Source organism: Xiphophorus hellerii, chromosome 13 (assembly GCF_003331165.1).
Source record: "Xiphophorus hellerii strain 12219 chromosome 13, Xiphophorus_hellerii-4.1, whole genome shotgun sequence".
NCBI classification, from domain to species: Eukaryota; Metazoa; Chordata; class Actinopteri; order Cyprinodontiformes; family Poeciliidae; genus Xiphophorus; species Xiphophorus hellerii.
Genome location: NC_045684.1, coordinates 16,444,916 through 16,461,217, shown reverse-complemented (window position 1 = coordinate 16,461,217; position 16,302 = coordinate 16,444,916). Strand labels below are relative to the sequence as shown.

At 37.9% G+C, this 16,302-nt stretch overlaps 1 protein-coding gene across 1 annotated transcript; it reads left to right on the top strand.

The window, feature by feature from the left end:
* Positions 1-5,598: 5,598 nt before the first annotated feature.
* cibar1 (CBY1 interacting BAR domain containing 1) lies at positions 5,599-14,592 on the top strand. The gene is made up of 9 exons (XM_032581634.1): positions 5,599-5,743; positions 6,695-6,929; positions 7,015-7,083; positions 7,901-8,002; positions 8,182-8,187; positions 8,351-8,455; positions 8,686-8,799; positions 11,751-11,870; positions 13,636-14,592. The coding sequence occupies exons 1-9, from the start codon at positions 5,703-5,705 to the stop codon at positions 13,765-13,767; spliced, it is 924 nt and encodes a 307-aa protein (XP_032437525.1). The 5' UTR covers positions 5,599-5,702; the 3' UTR covers positions 13,768-14,592.
* Positions 14,593-16,302: the final 1,710 nt, after the last annotated feature.

Here is a 16,302-nt window from a genome sequence, read left to right as displayed (position 1 = left end):
GAAAAACATCGTTCTCCCCTCCCCCACATCCAACAGACTTCTTGTGGCTTTGACGTCAAACACTGATGTCAATCACTGGTGACTGCCTTTGTATTCCCAGATTCCACAGAGAAATTCATTTGCAATTTAAAGTTTGAACTAGAGAGCAAAGATGGCCGAGAACGATTTCTTGAGGACCAAAGTGGATATTTTGCAGAAGAGCCATGAGAAGCTGCAAAAAGAGAATGAGCAGCTTCAGAAGACTGTGGAAAGTCTCAGGATAAAACTTGAGCGCCTCAACAGAAATGACAACGCAAGCAGCTGGCAAGCGGAGAACAACATCCTTGTGAACTCAAACGAGTACTACAAGAAGCAGATAAAGAAACTTAATTCGGAATTGGACGAAGCAAAATCATCAGCACAGCAACTTAAATGCGATTATGGTGAGATGTTGAGATTAAAGGTGACACTGGAGCAGAAAAAAGTAGCACTGAGAAAAAATTTAGCGGATGCTTTGAAAGAAAAGAAAAAAAACCTGGACTGGCTTGAAAGACAAAATAAAGAGCTGAATAAAGAAATAGTAGCTCTGAAGATAAAGCATGAAAGAATAAAATCCAGGGTGGCAGAAAAAAAACAATGATGTTCCACAAAGAGCAGAGAACCTCAAGGAAAACCCAGAAAACATACCGGAAGAGACGGCGAAACCATCAATGTTTCACAGAGTCGAGCGTATTTTTATGAACATGTACCAGTCGGGAACGTTACGGTATTGGGTGCCACCCTGGATTTTTTAAATACAGAACAGGATCTTTGGGGGTGTAGAGGAATATAATTATATTATTCATTTCATGTAACATTTGATCAGTTCTCGAATTACAAGGATGATAATCATATGCTCATGTTAAACATGAGTTAACAAACAAAACATTTGGAGGTTCATATGTGAAACTGATTAACACACCTGGACATATAAGTTTAAATGACAAATTCTAACATTGCTATGAAAACAGCAGTTATAATGTCATTTTGGTTCAGGCTTAGTGCTCAATGATGTTTTTGACATTTTATTTATATGTCTGAATGAATATGGATTTACTTAATGAAGAGAAACAACTTAAGACTTAACTGTGTCCCCATGGGTTGAATAAATTGACAATGAAGAAGGAAATCAATAAAACAAAAGGTTATAATATTGGAAGGAAAGTTAGTGGTATCTGCAATTTGTATCGATTAGTGCTTATACTACAGGTGCACAAGTGGACCTTAATATTCTTAAAAGTTTAAAATAAGGGCAAGTTATATATCTCAAGTGACATGAGTCGACTAGCTAGAGAATTTAGTGTGCGTGGTAATGACATAATAGGTTATAACCTAAGTCTACTGGAAAATTACAAATTTGCTGCAACAAATCCACACTAAATCAAAATGATACATACAGCCTTCAATATATGGCCTAGGGATATTGGCGTAATTTCTCTTTGCAATATGTAAAGAAAACATGTTTTTTGTAGCCATGAGCAAGCTCCAGGCATAATTCTGACTGCATATTTAGCCAGTCTTTTTTGTAAAGTTAGTAAATTTTAAATAATTAAATAGTTTTAAATAGTCATTTTATATTGGCTGGTTTCTTTGCACAGACCTGATTTTTTCATGTATATAATCCACATGTTCAAGCACAACTCTGAAACCTCCAAGGCGGTTGATTGTAGGAAGAAGGACGCTGGAACATTACAAAAATGTTCCAATTAATATTAAGATGGGCTGAGAATATGCCAAGGAAGAAAGAACCTCTGCTCCAAAATTTAACTAAATGCCCTCTGGGGAACCTTTTTATGGCCAAATTAGACAAAGATTATCTTGGTTGGCCACAATGACAAGACAAATGCTGACAAGAATTAGGAGGAGGAGGCTTTCTTTCAAACCCAAGAGCAAACATGGTAATGCTAGTGAAGCCGGGAGTAATGCAGCACACGGAGCTACAAATAAAATGGGTCCTTTATTTTTTTTAGATAAAAAAGAACACTTTTCTCTCTCTCTGAGTTGCAAAGAAACAAATGTAAGAATGGGGATCAATATAGGCCGAAAGAAATGACCCGTATTCTATCAATATAAAGCCTGAGCTTCAGTGAAAATGGCGGGCTCACGATGTAGTAACGTAGCTTCACATAAAAAACTGAACTCTTACAAAGGGCAGTGGGACTTCTAAAGGAGGACAAACAAAGAAAAACATAACATTAACATCCTCTCCTTAACTTTGTTCACGGAATTTAATTCAGCTTGGCTTACCGAACACTTGGATTCTCTGGTGGCCATGTAGTCATCTTTTTCACCAGGTCTCGGCATACAAAATTGTCCTTCTCTTCCGTTTTTCTAAGAGTGCCACGGTATATACGCAAGAGGTTTTTTTCTACTTCCTGAAATCTTTTGACCTCTCTGTAAAACAGCACCACATGCTGGCAAAAACAAGAATTGCAACCAGTTGGCGAAATAAAGCAAAACATGGTTTACATAATACATTTCTGACATGTACCCATTTTTTCACCTGGTTACACTAGCATGCTTAGGGACTGTTTTCATAATAAATGGAAGGATTGATTCCTATTTTTAAAATTTAATCTGAAATCAGAACTAGAGAGTGTACAATCTCATGATGAAAACTACAATTAAATTTCTGGAAATGCTCTGAACTCAATTTAATTCAATATGTGTTTAAAAGCAAGAGAAGCTTTGCTCTAAAAAGCAAGAACATTTTATCAAAAATTTGTGAGTGCGTATGTATATATTTATGCCTCCATTTCTAATTTTGACTTTTATTGTGCATTTAGGTCTTCTGTGCAGCTGGAATTGCTTCCCACACTCTCTTATATATTTTCTATTTTTATTTTTTGGATAAAAACAAAACAAAACTGAACTGTAGCCAAATCTACTCTGCCAGTCAGATTGATCTGGGAATTCTGCTTTATTTTGACATGCTCCGTGAGAGCATTTATTGAGTCTGAGAACAAATCGATTCTTCATTTAGAGACTTTATAAGAGTTAGAACAATAATAACGGAGTCTGGAGTATGGAGAAAGGACGGATATATTTCCCACCGGAGTTTATTTCTGCACGTGTTGTCAAATCAGAGGAATTTAGAGTTTGAGAAAAGTTAACAAAAATCAGCATGATGAGATATTGACTTTCAGCCTGTAACTTCATTTTATGCATCAAGTGGCAAACAACATATCATGCCGCTCATAATCCTCTGCCTCCCTGAACACACACAGGCCTCCCACAGACTCCATCTTGATATTGACGGGGAAGAAATGTCTCACATCTGGGGTCCGCACACAACAACACGCACCTGAAATGGGGAGGGCTCAGCACACAAGCATGCTGAGAGACACACACTTGGCTTCCCTACCAAGTTCCTCAACGTCTGACATATGTCATTCCCAATCTGTTCAATGGGCCACGCGGCTCTGCCGCTGCAGCACAGAGGGTGGCAGAGGACTGAAGAAGAGGGCACAGAGGGACAGAGACAGCGAGGAGTTTATGAAACCAGCAAAGAGAGCTGCTGCCGGTGGCTGCAGTGTTTTCCATATTAACTGGTGGTTTGGAACAAACACCATCTGCTCCTCAACTAAGTTAAACCCACAGTGAAAGCAGATGTCACAACCCCTGTATACATTTACCAGCAGCCAAGTTAAATGATTTAAGAGCCATAAGCTTCTTGCAGCACAAACCTACAGCCAAAGCTGAAACTGACAGGCAGCTGCTGTTTGTACTGTAAGGTTTAGGGGTTTAAAATCTTATCCAGGGTTCAGCAGTGTAAATAATGTAAATATATGATAACGAACTGAACAGACATTGTGAGTCAGAAGGTTCTTTTTCACAGATTGAGAGGGGGAAGTAATGATTGAAGTTCCACCTGTAACTGTAAAGGTTTATGAAAGGGATAAACAGAACTGGATTGCCCTCGTGTGGCTGGATGATGTAATCACACTAAATACTTTTTCTTTGGTAAACCATTGCACTGACTACAAAGCAAATATCAGAAAAAAATCCTACAATGTGTCTTAAACCTATATTTAATATAGAATTTTAACAAATAAACTAATCAATAAATGTGCCTGTTACCAGTAATAGATACAATTTTGATCATTTCATGTGGTTATTTTATTTTTTACATTGAATATATGAATTTATAGTGACTTGACAAATTTTGTGTCCATTTGTGTCCAAATGTGGGCTCTCACAGGACTTTTTTTCCAGTGCCGTATTTGTTTTTGTATTTTATTAGTAATACAGTTGGCAAAAATAATTCATAACAGTACAGACGGGATTTAAAATTCAAACTTTAATAACTGATTATAGGGTCATGTCATAAAGAGCTTATAAAAAAAGGTTATCTATACTACTGTCAGCCATATCTGAAAGTATAAGCTGAGCTCCCTTGGGATTTCAGGCACACACCTCAATGCAGTCGCCTTGTTTTACATCTCCAATCTGTTACAGTGGAAACTCCCCTGCTTCAATCCCACGGATGATTAAGCACGATAATTAAGGTTTTTGGACGTTTTCCACTGAGGAGCAGATGTAGCAGCTGGTGACATTCATGCATTCCCAAACACGAAGGAGGGAATTACAATGATGCTCCCATTTATTTCAGCGATCACAATATCTAGTCTTGGCAACAAGATAGTCTAAAACAGACCATTTCTGGGCTTCTGTAATGCAATGCCTCACAATTTTGAGTGGGGTGATTTAAACACCCCACTCTGTTGATGATCTAAATATTCAGAAATCACACATATTTTGTTACGGTACTTATTCATAGTTTTATGAAAGAGAAACAGTGACAAAATAGCTACAAATTTCAAATGAATATTATTGCTTAACCAGATCAAGTTGGAAGCTGAAATTAAAGATTGCTTAGTTTGAGCAGAAATACCAAACTAAAATAAAATGGTTGCCTAAAATCTTCTTGAAGCCGCACATGTGGTTGTCTTCATTAAAAAACAAAGAAACAACAACAAAATAAAACATTTGAAGGTAAAACGTATGTTTTATGCAAAAACAACGCAGGACACTGCACCACCACGCATACTCGTCTTTTTAGAGCCTAGAGCCTTAGTCCAATTAGAGGAAATTAGAATCAGTTCCAGATTAAAGTCTTTGTAGGGAAGATGAAGATTGCACCATACTAAAATCAGTGCTTAAGGTTTAAAGGTAAGGCTGTTTATAGTAAAGCAACCCTATTTGTAGTGTTTCCATTCAAATATTTCCATTTGCTTTTTTATTGAGTCGTACAGGATATATGTCACATTAAAGGAAGGACACGTTCTTAAGTGATTTATCTCTGTCTGTTCCATTTTTATAACACTAAAGGCAAATATTTTTTTACAGATGTATTGAAAGAAATGTCAAAATTTCCCTATAAATTAAATCTAATTTGAATGTTAAGCATGTGCAGAACGGAATAAACAAATCCTGATGACTCGTCTTATTTTAAAACAAAGAAAGTGATGACTGATTGTTCATGTAAATAAGAAAAAACAAGTAATTTCTTGATAAACGTAATGAAATCTCAAAAGGAGCCAAAGACCTCATTTCCCAGAATGCAACTTTGAAGCGGAAATGAACTAGTGACTCCATGGAAACCGGCGACTGGCGTTCAACCTAGCTAGTTGCTAGTTAGCTAGCAAGGAGCGAGTGGACATTCCTGTGAACCGTTTTTATCTATGTCTGCGGAGATGAGTCGCACGCCGGATGCGAGAGTCAGGTAAAACTCATTTATCAGGATATTTTGAATAAATTAGAACGAAAGTTAATCGAACAAAATCAAGCTCAAAACCAGCAGTGATATAGCTCAGTAGTTAGGATAGCTTTAATTATTTTGGATTTTCTTGAACGTTTTTCTACTGACTTCTCGCTGAATTATATTGTTAAATATCTTTCTCTATTGTCTACGTGTCTAAGTGACTTGATTGTTTTGATTCTCTAAGAATCTGGAAATCCATAACGTTATATCCTCAACGTTCCTATGATGCAGGGAGCTTATTTACAGTTGGTATAAATTTTCTGAACTTAAAATCTATTCTATGGCTACGGCTTTCATTCTATGATATCTGAGGGACTTTAACGTTTTTCACATTTTTGCCAAATTACAAACGTAAACATTAATGTAACCCATATTCTTCATGAAGTTGAAGGAAAATTATGCTTTATATTAAGTAAATCTGAAAATGAACTTTATAGAGACATCTGTCACTGCAATGTTTTGGGTTATTTTTCCACTATTTCTACACATCGAAAAACCATCTTGCAGATTCTCAATTGAATAGGTCTGGTCTTTGACTGGGCCATTTTAACACATGAATGCATAGGCCAGATTTGTGGGGGGCATGAACCTGTTGCCTGCTTCCTTGTTTATTGTTATCCTTGCCTAGACTGTTTAATTGGTTTGCTTTGGTAGGTTTGAAGTCATGCCATACTCCGTACTTTACATGTTTAGATGATGTACTGAACAGTTTTCCACATGACGCTCAAAAGTTGGTCTATTGTTCTATAACCTAAGTCTGCTCTAAACTTCACCACCCCTTGTTTTGTGAGTTCTTTTATTTTTATGATTCTGTTTATTCACCAATGTTCTCTAACAAAATAAAAATGTCACAAATGTGTTTGTGTGAGCTGCGTTTTCATTAATTGGACCTAATTCATTCTGACCTTCAAGAGATAACCAGACGAGGAAGATCCAGGAGAACATAACCAAAGTGGAGAAACACTTTGGGGATATGTGCCAACTGTTTGCTGCCTATGCACGCAAAACAGCCAGGCTGCGAGACAAAGCAGACCTTCTTGTCCGGGAAATTGGCTTGTACGCCGACACGGAGACGCCAGACCTAAAGAGGGGGATGAAGCAGTTTGCAGAGCACCTTGCCAAGATTCAAGACTACCGCCAAGCGGAGGTTTATTTTCAGTTACATTTCATGATATTTAAGTCACACTTGCATGACGTGTTTGACCAAATCTAACATGTAAATCACGTTATAGGTGGAAAGACTTGAGGCCAGAGTCATAGAGCCATTAAAAAGCTATGGAGCTGTGGTGAAACGTAAAAGGGTAAGGGTCGCAGAGAACCTGGCTTGGGTTGATGAACACTGATTAAAGTTGAACTAAACAACATAGCTGCACAATTAAAATGTGTGAATTTATTTTAAAAAGAGGCCCCTGGAGGCTGTTGTTCAGACAACTATAGTTCCTGTCAATGGCCTGCAAGAGGGCAGTATTGTTTCAGTGATAAGGTGATGCAAACCCATTAGGTACCCTCGATAGTCAGCACCTTTCCTGTGAAATACTGAAAATTGAAAGTAAGGCCTATTGTTTGTTTGTAGCATTTAGAGTGCTTTTTTATTAGTTATTGTATGAAATTTAAACTTTCCGAAGATGCCAAAGATATTTGATGTTTCAAATATATGGATGTGTATATTTAGGTAAAATAATTAAGAATCTATCATGCTTTTCTCTCAACATCTGGAGTTTAGCACCAGCCTCCACTCGCCTCAACCCTGTATAAGCAAGGATAGATGAAAGATCTGTGACTGGAAGAGACAAGTAAAACAAGTAAAAACTTGTTTTACTTGTTTTGTACAAGAGTGAATCTATTATTCACTCTTGTACCATAAGCTATATTTATGGCTCATATGTGGCAATTTCAGCACGTTTTCTGGCATCGTATAAAAATAACGCTTAAACCGTGGTACTGTATGTCCTTTTAAGTCTTGTTCTGCCTTGACAACTGCCCATGTCTAGTGGCAATCTTACTAGGTTAATTACCCTTATGTGAGTTGCAAATGTTGCACATTTTCTGTGGCTCACCTCATCAGTTTAAAATTTTATCTGATTGAAATCATGAGAAAAATGTCTCGTGTCTATGCAGGAGGATCTGAAGGCAACACAGAGCGCCCGAGACAGAGAAGCCAAACAGATGGCTCAACTCGAGAAGACCAGACTTAGAAACCCTTCAGACAGACAAATCATTGTATCCTTGTTTTGTTTCTCTAGGTCTTGATCAAAAACACAAAGAAACATTCATGTAATAGAAGCTAATTATTATCTCTAATTATAAGGGCTTCATCTGTGAAGCACATTTTCCTTACTTAGCATTCACCTGATAAAGTAGAATTCTCATTTTTTGTGTTTCCTTAATTAAACTTTCAGTCTCAGGTCTGCCCCATGAGATCTGCCCGCTTCATTACCCTCCACTGTTTCTTACAAAGTTCATTCTTTGTTCCACTTCAGTGGAAGAACATCTAAAATGCTAATTCCTTGAGTTTCATAGGTGTTTCTTGTCTTTTAGTACTTATTATATGGATTTTTTTGCACCCAGGCTGAAACTGAGCTTCAAAGAGCAACCATGGATGCCACACGAACCACCAAGCAGCTGGAGGAAACCATAGATGAGTTTGAGCGACAGAAGATCCAGGACATAAAGGTCCTCTACTTCAATTGTTGTTCAGGTTATTTTATTTCTCTGAAGCAGTGGGGAACAGTCAACTGAAACCAGAGAGTAATGACCAGTGTAGTCTCCAGAGTCTGCCCACACTGAAAACTATTCCTGTTTTACTACAAGCCTCCCTGCCCTGTTTCCTGTCAGTCAACACACCGCTCCATCTCACTCTCACTCTTTTCTGTTGGTCTTATCTGTGTCTTCCTCTCTTATAGAAAGTCTTTGGTGAATTTGTGACAGTGGAAATGTCTTTCCATGCCAAGGCTCTGGAGATCTACACTGTGGCATTCCAAAGTATCCAAAGTGTGGATGAGGACGCAGACCTGGAGGTATGGAGATGTGCCTGTCAAACGTTAACATGCACTCATTGGCTTTTCAAGATGCATTTGAGGTATTCTTTCTTTATGGTGGCATGATTGCACAATAAGCAACTTCACTTAATATTAAAAACTAGAGTTGTTTTTTTTTTTCTAAGAGAAACAAAATCATCCGTACAGTCTCATAAATATACAGTTATATCCACCAATCTTTGCTTCAATGTTGCTTAGCAAGGTGCAGAGAGTTGTAGACATCATCAAGTTTTTCCATCATTTTTGGCTGGGTATTTAACTTCTCTTATTATGAGAAGTGATAGATTCTATTATTTGATTTCTTGCAACAGGGTCACACCACTTAAACACAGTTCATTGATTTGAGTTTAGGGCTAAACCAGAAGCATTATGCTAGACTACTTTATTCATTCCAAAATCAAACACTTAATGTGTTTGGGATCATTGTCTGTTCAAAACACACATTTTTGTCCATGTTATAACCATTTAACTGTTGGGGGGGATAGAAAGAAGCTGCATGTGGTCTTGTTTTGTTATTTCATCCACTGCTGCACCGCTACCACCAGCAGCAAGACTGCAGCTCGGCATGATGCTATTACCAGCATGCTTAATATTTAGCACAATGTTTGTAGGTTTGATAACCTCACCTTGACTTCTTTAAAATTTCTTCTTGTCATTGAGGCCAAAACATTCAGTCTTTATCTCCTCTGATCATAAAATGCTTCTTAGAACATAGATGGACTGCCTGTGTGGGTAACTGCTAGCTTAAGTCAAGCTTAAAGGGTTTTATTGTGGAGCACAAGCTTCCCTCTTTGTTGGCACCCTTTTAGGTTTTGTTGAAATGAAACTCACTGTGTTCTCAGTTTATGATCAGCTCAAGTTCTCGTAGTTGCTGAGTTGTTGTGGGTCATTCTAAACAATTTCACTTCTTCTAACGGTTTTGGTCAGTTGAGAAAAACTTTAACAAGAGCAGGTGTTCCAACCAAAAATTATTCCACGTACTTTTGGAATAAGTAAAGCAGCTTAACATCAAGCTTCTGGAATACACCCAACCTCAACCCTATTGACTATTCAAACTGTTTAGTCTGAATTTGTCAGCTTTTCTGTTGAGAAACATTAATTGGTTAAAAAAGTTTTTTCTTTGTAACTTATTAAAGAACATTCAGCCATACACGGCTGAGAATGTGTCCTGTATATACTATAATATTCAATAAATTTATTTCAATAACTCTATTCACTAAATGAAACACATTATATAGATTAATTACACACAAACTGAAGTTTTCAAACCTTTGTTTTTGTTAATTATGATGGTTTTGTTACAGCTAATGATAACACAACATTTTGAATTTCAATGCTCTCTCAAACTAATAAAAACATGCTTAACGCTGAAATGTGGGCGTCATAAAATATGTTTATCATTTTTAAAAATCTATATATCTTAATAAAGATATAATTATTAAGATAAAAATACCTTAATATTTTAAATGCATTTTTAAAAATATGTATTTTCAAAAAGCTACATTGACTCTGAAACAATCAGATCTATTTTCAAATTTATTGAATAACTTTGAGTCTGTATGTTGGAAAATTCTAGATAAATTCAAACTTGAGCATTTAGTTCTAGTTTTGAAATATCAATATTGTACTTTTTTGTAGAATCTCAAAAAAAATGGTTCAAGTCCTTTATAACTCACTATAAATGACCTTTTCAGATAATAATGGAGACTTTTCTACCTGACACTTACTGATCCAATCAAAAAATCCTGGGCATCTCTGTGGAAACAGTTGTGCCCACAGTCAGCATTAAAATGCATCCTCATGTTCATCTCCTGTGAGATGATTGTGGTCAGATCTCAAATAAAGAGGAACTGCAAATAATTGATTGCATAGCTCATTACTCAGTCACATGATCACTTTTACAGACTACAGTTGAACATAATGAGGCTTTTAAGCCGTCCACAGTTTTAATTGTTAATCAATATCTGGTAAAGGGCTGCAACAAAGCAACTTAGCTCCTGTAAAATAATCCTGGGTGACGAGGTTTCTATAAACCCAAACAAACATTTCTCCCCCGATTCAACCACACGTTCACCTCTATGCTATTTTAACAGACCATGAACGTAGAAGATGTCTATGGGTGTTGACATGTTTAATGAAATTAGGCATTCCTGCATTCATACTGTTTTTTTATTACATCTGAATTTAAGCTGAAAAATGTGGTTAACATGTCTCCCTGTTGAATTCACTTTATTTTTACAGTTATCCTCTGTATCTCATTATTAGATTGTACTTTTCACCAAATCCTAATCCAGTTTGAAGTACACCCTCTGGTCTTTGTTTGAGAAACCTGAGGGTTTTGTTTAATATTCCGACATATCATAGTCCACACCCTGTGGCTTAACTTTGAAGTCATCTGCAGTAAATACTGCCCAATTCGATCACTCATCCCAGCCTTTCCTCCTTTGTTTATCAGCTGCTGAGTGGTTCTCTCGGCTATTTTAAGAGCGAAAGGAAAAACAAAGGATCAATGATTCTCAGTGAGCAAAGTTCCTCCTGTGGATGCCCTTGTGTTGTTTCCCTCTGCCCGTCACCATCTAATCTGTGTGTTTTTTGCTCTGAATCATCTGCCTTCCATTCATATTGAAACAAAACTCTTAGCTGAGATGGGGCTAGTTTACAGTGACTCATTGTTCAAAACATGGGAGATTGAATCATCTGAAACACGCACAATGACATGAAGGCATGAAGACAATCCTGACCCAGAGTCCTGAAAAACATTGGTGTGGTTAAAATCACAGCTTAGTGTCAAACTGATAACCTCCGAGCTGCTTTCATTCGTTCTATTTGTCACATTGTTCGGTTGATGTTTAGGTATGCGGGCTTTGCTATAACAATCCCTCAGTAGTATCTTACTGTTTTGACGCAGCGCCCTCTTCTGGTTTTGGCAGGTGTTCAGGAATTGTCTGCACCCCCCTGATTTCCAGTCCCGCTTAGACATAGTGCGAGCCAATTCCAAGACGTCCCTTGATCACACCGGGTCTTTCCTGAGTACATCAGGTACCTTACAGGTAAGATGAAACGTCTAAGCAAGAATTTCCCTGAAAGTTTCCACTGTCATGGCTTGCTTGTAATCATTTTATCTTTCATGTTTGCTATTGCGTAAGTTTTATTGTTGTGATTAAAAAAAGGAAAAGAAAACCTCATCGCTGTTTTTTTTAAAAAAACAGTGGCTTCCTCATGCCAGCATGGGCTGGTGCTCGATAAGTGAGTTGTCAGAGAAGAAGCACGACATTTCCCCATCCATCATTCTCTTTAATTTGCACATGTCACTGCATGCTGCATATATTATCCATTTTCTCCAATATTAACAGTTTACCCAGCACTGCTCATTTTTGTGAGTGGCTAATTCTGGATTTACTGTAGTTTCTCGCAAAACTATCCACCAATTACAACCAGCATATTCAATGACCTTTATTGGCATTTTAGGTGATGATAGCAACAGAAAGTAGTCCACAAATATGAAGTGGAAGAAAAAAGGTAGCCAGATTTATATTTTTTAAATAACAAATAGGAAACCACCTTTATTTGATACCCCTAAATAAAATGTATTCCAAACAATGGCTTTGAAAACATTTGTCCGTCAGTTTAGTCTTAATAAAAGGAAGCTTACAGACTTTACAGAACCTTGTAAACAAAAAGTGTCACAAAGAAAGCAAGAGGGTTGTGGAGAAGTTTAAAACAGGGTACGGTTATAAAACAAAGTATTAAGCTTTGAACATGTGACAGCGTACTGTTCAGTCCACCATCTTAAAACAGAGCATGACACATTTGCAAATACCAAGATATGACTATCCACCTAAACTGACAGGCTGGGCAAGGAGAGGAATAATGAGAGAAGCAACTTGGAGGTCCAGTGTAACTGGGGGAGCTGCAGACATTCATGGCTGAGGTGGGAGAAACTGTTAACATGACAGCTATTAGTCATGCATTCCACAAATGTATCCTTTATGGAAGAGTGTCAAGAAGAAACTGATTACTACAAGAAAATCATAAGTGGATCAAGTTGCACTTTCCCAAATTGATGTTTAAGGATACTCTCCACCCAGTCTGACTGAGCTTGAGATATTTTTCAAAGAAAAGTAGAAACCTCTGCAAAATTTGCAGAGAGAAAATACTTGCAGGTGTAATTGCTGCTGCAAATGGTTCTGCAAAGTGCTGGCTCAGAGGGAGCTGAATTTTCACATTTTTATTTGTAAGAAAGAAAAAGAAACCCATGTTTTATTCTTCTCCCACCTCACAATTATGACGAATTTGGATTTGGTCCTAATCCATAAAAATACCAATAATATATGTTATGGTTATAATATAAAAAGTCCGGTGTGAGGCAGCGTGTCTGAGGGAATGCTTCGGAAGCTGAATATACCCGGTATGTTCAGATATTTTATCTGTACAGAGATGATCAGATTAAAGGTTTCAGAGGCACATTGCAACACACTCCTGTCACACCAGCATGCCTCAGACTTGTCATACCCCCTTCCTGTGATTAGATTTGAATTTATCTGGGAGCAATCACTACCGCTTAGAAAGATACAGACTGACAGTGAGAAACGTGCGCTGCAGAACCTGTTTTACATGATGTGTGAAACTAGAAGCAGAAGTCTGAAAGTAAAACATCAATTTTGAGAAATGTGATCTGATTTGGGTTGTGCGGACTTTGCTGATTAGACAAGGTGATGGAGCGAAAATATTCTGGATTCAACCAAAGCACAAAGTGTGCCTAATAAATATCTGCAAACTGTTTTAGTTGCGCAGTGACTTAATTTGTTGTCACAGCAACAAAGAGCTTCCAGCCGCCAGACGAGAAGAGGGGAGGAGGAGGATGAAGAAGAGGACGAGGATGAATCTGAGGAGGAGGAGGAGGATGGTGATGAGGATGAAGACGAGGACTCAGACGACAAACGCTAACCTCGTTAAACCCTTTGTGCTTGTCAGTGGAGGAAAAAAAGAATAACAAAATACAGATTAACTGTTTTAAAAGCAAAATTGAGTTTCTTCCAGATGAACTTGCCCAGGTGGAAAAACGTTTTCATTGTCATGTTTTGTAGAAGACACCTTTATGTTGTGCTGTTTGTTTTTCAGCAAGCCATTCTTTTGAGTTATATATTTTTTTATATCTCACATTCTCTAAATGTATTTGTATGATTGGTCATGTTCCAGTGAAACGGTACTCTGTCTAATAAAAGAATAAAAGTACCCGGCATGCTCTCACCCAGGTTTTCGATTTCGAAAAGCCCAGCAGAGCTTGATTGTTATTTTAGAAACTGTCGGGTGTGTGAATCAGTCCAAGTGACAGTAGTTATGTGATGACAGCAGTTAAAAGTGACTCATCTCTACCACGGACATGCAAAAATGGAACAAATGGGAGTCGGAAACTTTTCGCGGCATACCGTTTGTATTCGTGTGGATGAATACGGACGAATGCGTAGCATAAATCAAGCCCCATGTCCATGCATGTTACACTTGACAAAAGCCCCTCTTGTGTGTTCAGGATGCTGTGTGTTGTCTTGTCACGGTAGAGGCTCCAACCACAGTGTCCGCTGATGGCTCCTGTCTGTCTTGGATGAGTCACTCTACACAATTTATAGTTCGCAGCTGGCCGTGTCATAATGAATTCTCTTCTGCCTCCGGTGCTCTATGCACATTTGTTAAAGAAATGCTAAATATATGAAAATTTGCAGTCTTTTGAACCTAAATTTTATCCATACGCAATAAACACGAGGGACACCGTAACCTCGCCTACAGCGACATTAATTATCTCACTGGCTTTGACTAAAAGGTGCGTAGGTGGTGTGTCATGAAGCCTCTCTGCAACAGCACCCTAATGCATATAAAGGTTAATGTGTATGCAAACATAGTCACACTATCACGCACTCACGTAGCCGTTTGTCTTTACTGTGCCGAATGGCCCGTGTTGCAGTGAGTCATCACCTGCAGTTTGTGTGATGAGGTGAGTCAGAGAAGTTTTCCAATCGCAGATAAACCTTCCACTCCCTTATCGCAGCGACAGAGTGACTTTTGAGAGAAACTGGGTCTGACAGGAGCGAAGAGAAAGACTTGCACGATTGGAGTGGTAAAAAAAAAACAAAAGCGCCAGCCTCCTGCCTTAGCCAAGAAAGTCAGAGGTGCCAGAGGAGGCAAGAGTTGGTTTATGAGTCAGAGAGTGAAAAAAAAAACAAAAGATGCAAAGGCATAGGAGGAGGAGACGGGGGGGGTAGCAGGGACAACTTGGAGAGGTCAGTCAAAGCCCCAGGTTCTTATACTTGACTCATAGGCCGCCAGCGTCACACCACTGCTATCAAACTCTACACCTGCGGCACAAGTCAGCCGCATCACGGCTTCATGCAGATGCCTTCATGTGTCTTTCCCTAGAGGTCACTGGCACTGATCTTACTTTGCCAAAAGCTTTTTTCTTTTGGCAAAGAAAAGAAAAATTAAATGAGTAAATTGCATGCTTTACTCATTTAATCATTAAATCATTTAAACACCGATTTAAATGAGTGCAAATTGTTCAAAACTTGTTTAAAGAGATTGCCTTGGTAAACGTTTCAAATGGCATGTTTTAACGGCATTGCAGCCAAACCTTCTGTGTAGGCCTTAGCGATTCACATTGATTGGTTGACAGGAAAAGTGATAGACACCTTTCCTGTCCTGTCAAAGTAAAGATACAGATTTTTCTTTACTTTTTGTCTTTTTGCAATTACAAATCTAAGTAAATATCTCATGGGGTTCAACAAAAATCACATTTTGGGTCAAATGTTCTCACTATATGCAGGAGAGGATGGATCTATATATATAAATATATATATATATATGTTTTAAATTTGCATTTAATGTTTTCTTTTTCTGAAACTCTTCATTTTTTATATATCATTCAGTTTATCTTTTAGTTTAAATGTTTTAAAGTTAATCTTAAAGTGTTTTTGCCGTAAAGCTCTTTGAATTACCTTGTTAATTATAGGTACTATACAAATACACCTGCCTTGTCTTATTTGCATGTGTGCTGTTGTGACCTTGACGTCAAACTCTCACAATTCCCACAAATGAACGTCTCAAGTCATGTCTTCTTATAAAAGCGCCTCTCTTGTTGACGCCACCAGAGGGCGATGTTTCAACGTTTTCCCCATCTGTGCCTGTCAGACAGAAACAGAAACAAGGAGACATCGTGTTCTTTTCTCCCCACGGGCAGCAGCAGTACGCGAGATTCACCTCAAACCGACTGCTTTTGAAGTCTGACTTTTAATCAGTATGCAAAATCTTCAAGATGTGGTTTGTTTTTATGCGAGAAAAACAACTGCTTCATGCCTTAAATGTTTCAAGTACAAAAACTGTTTTGCATTTAGAAAGAAAAAAAAAAGGTTGAATTTTGATCAGATCTTGACATCAGCTGCTTATCTGCTGTTTCTAACTGAAACAGATGATTCATTCTTTAAAGCTGACATA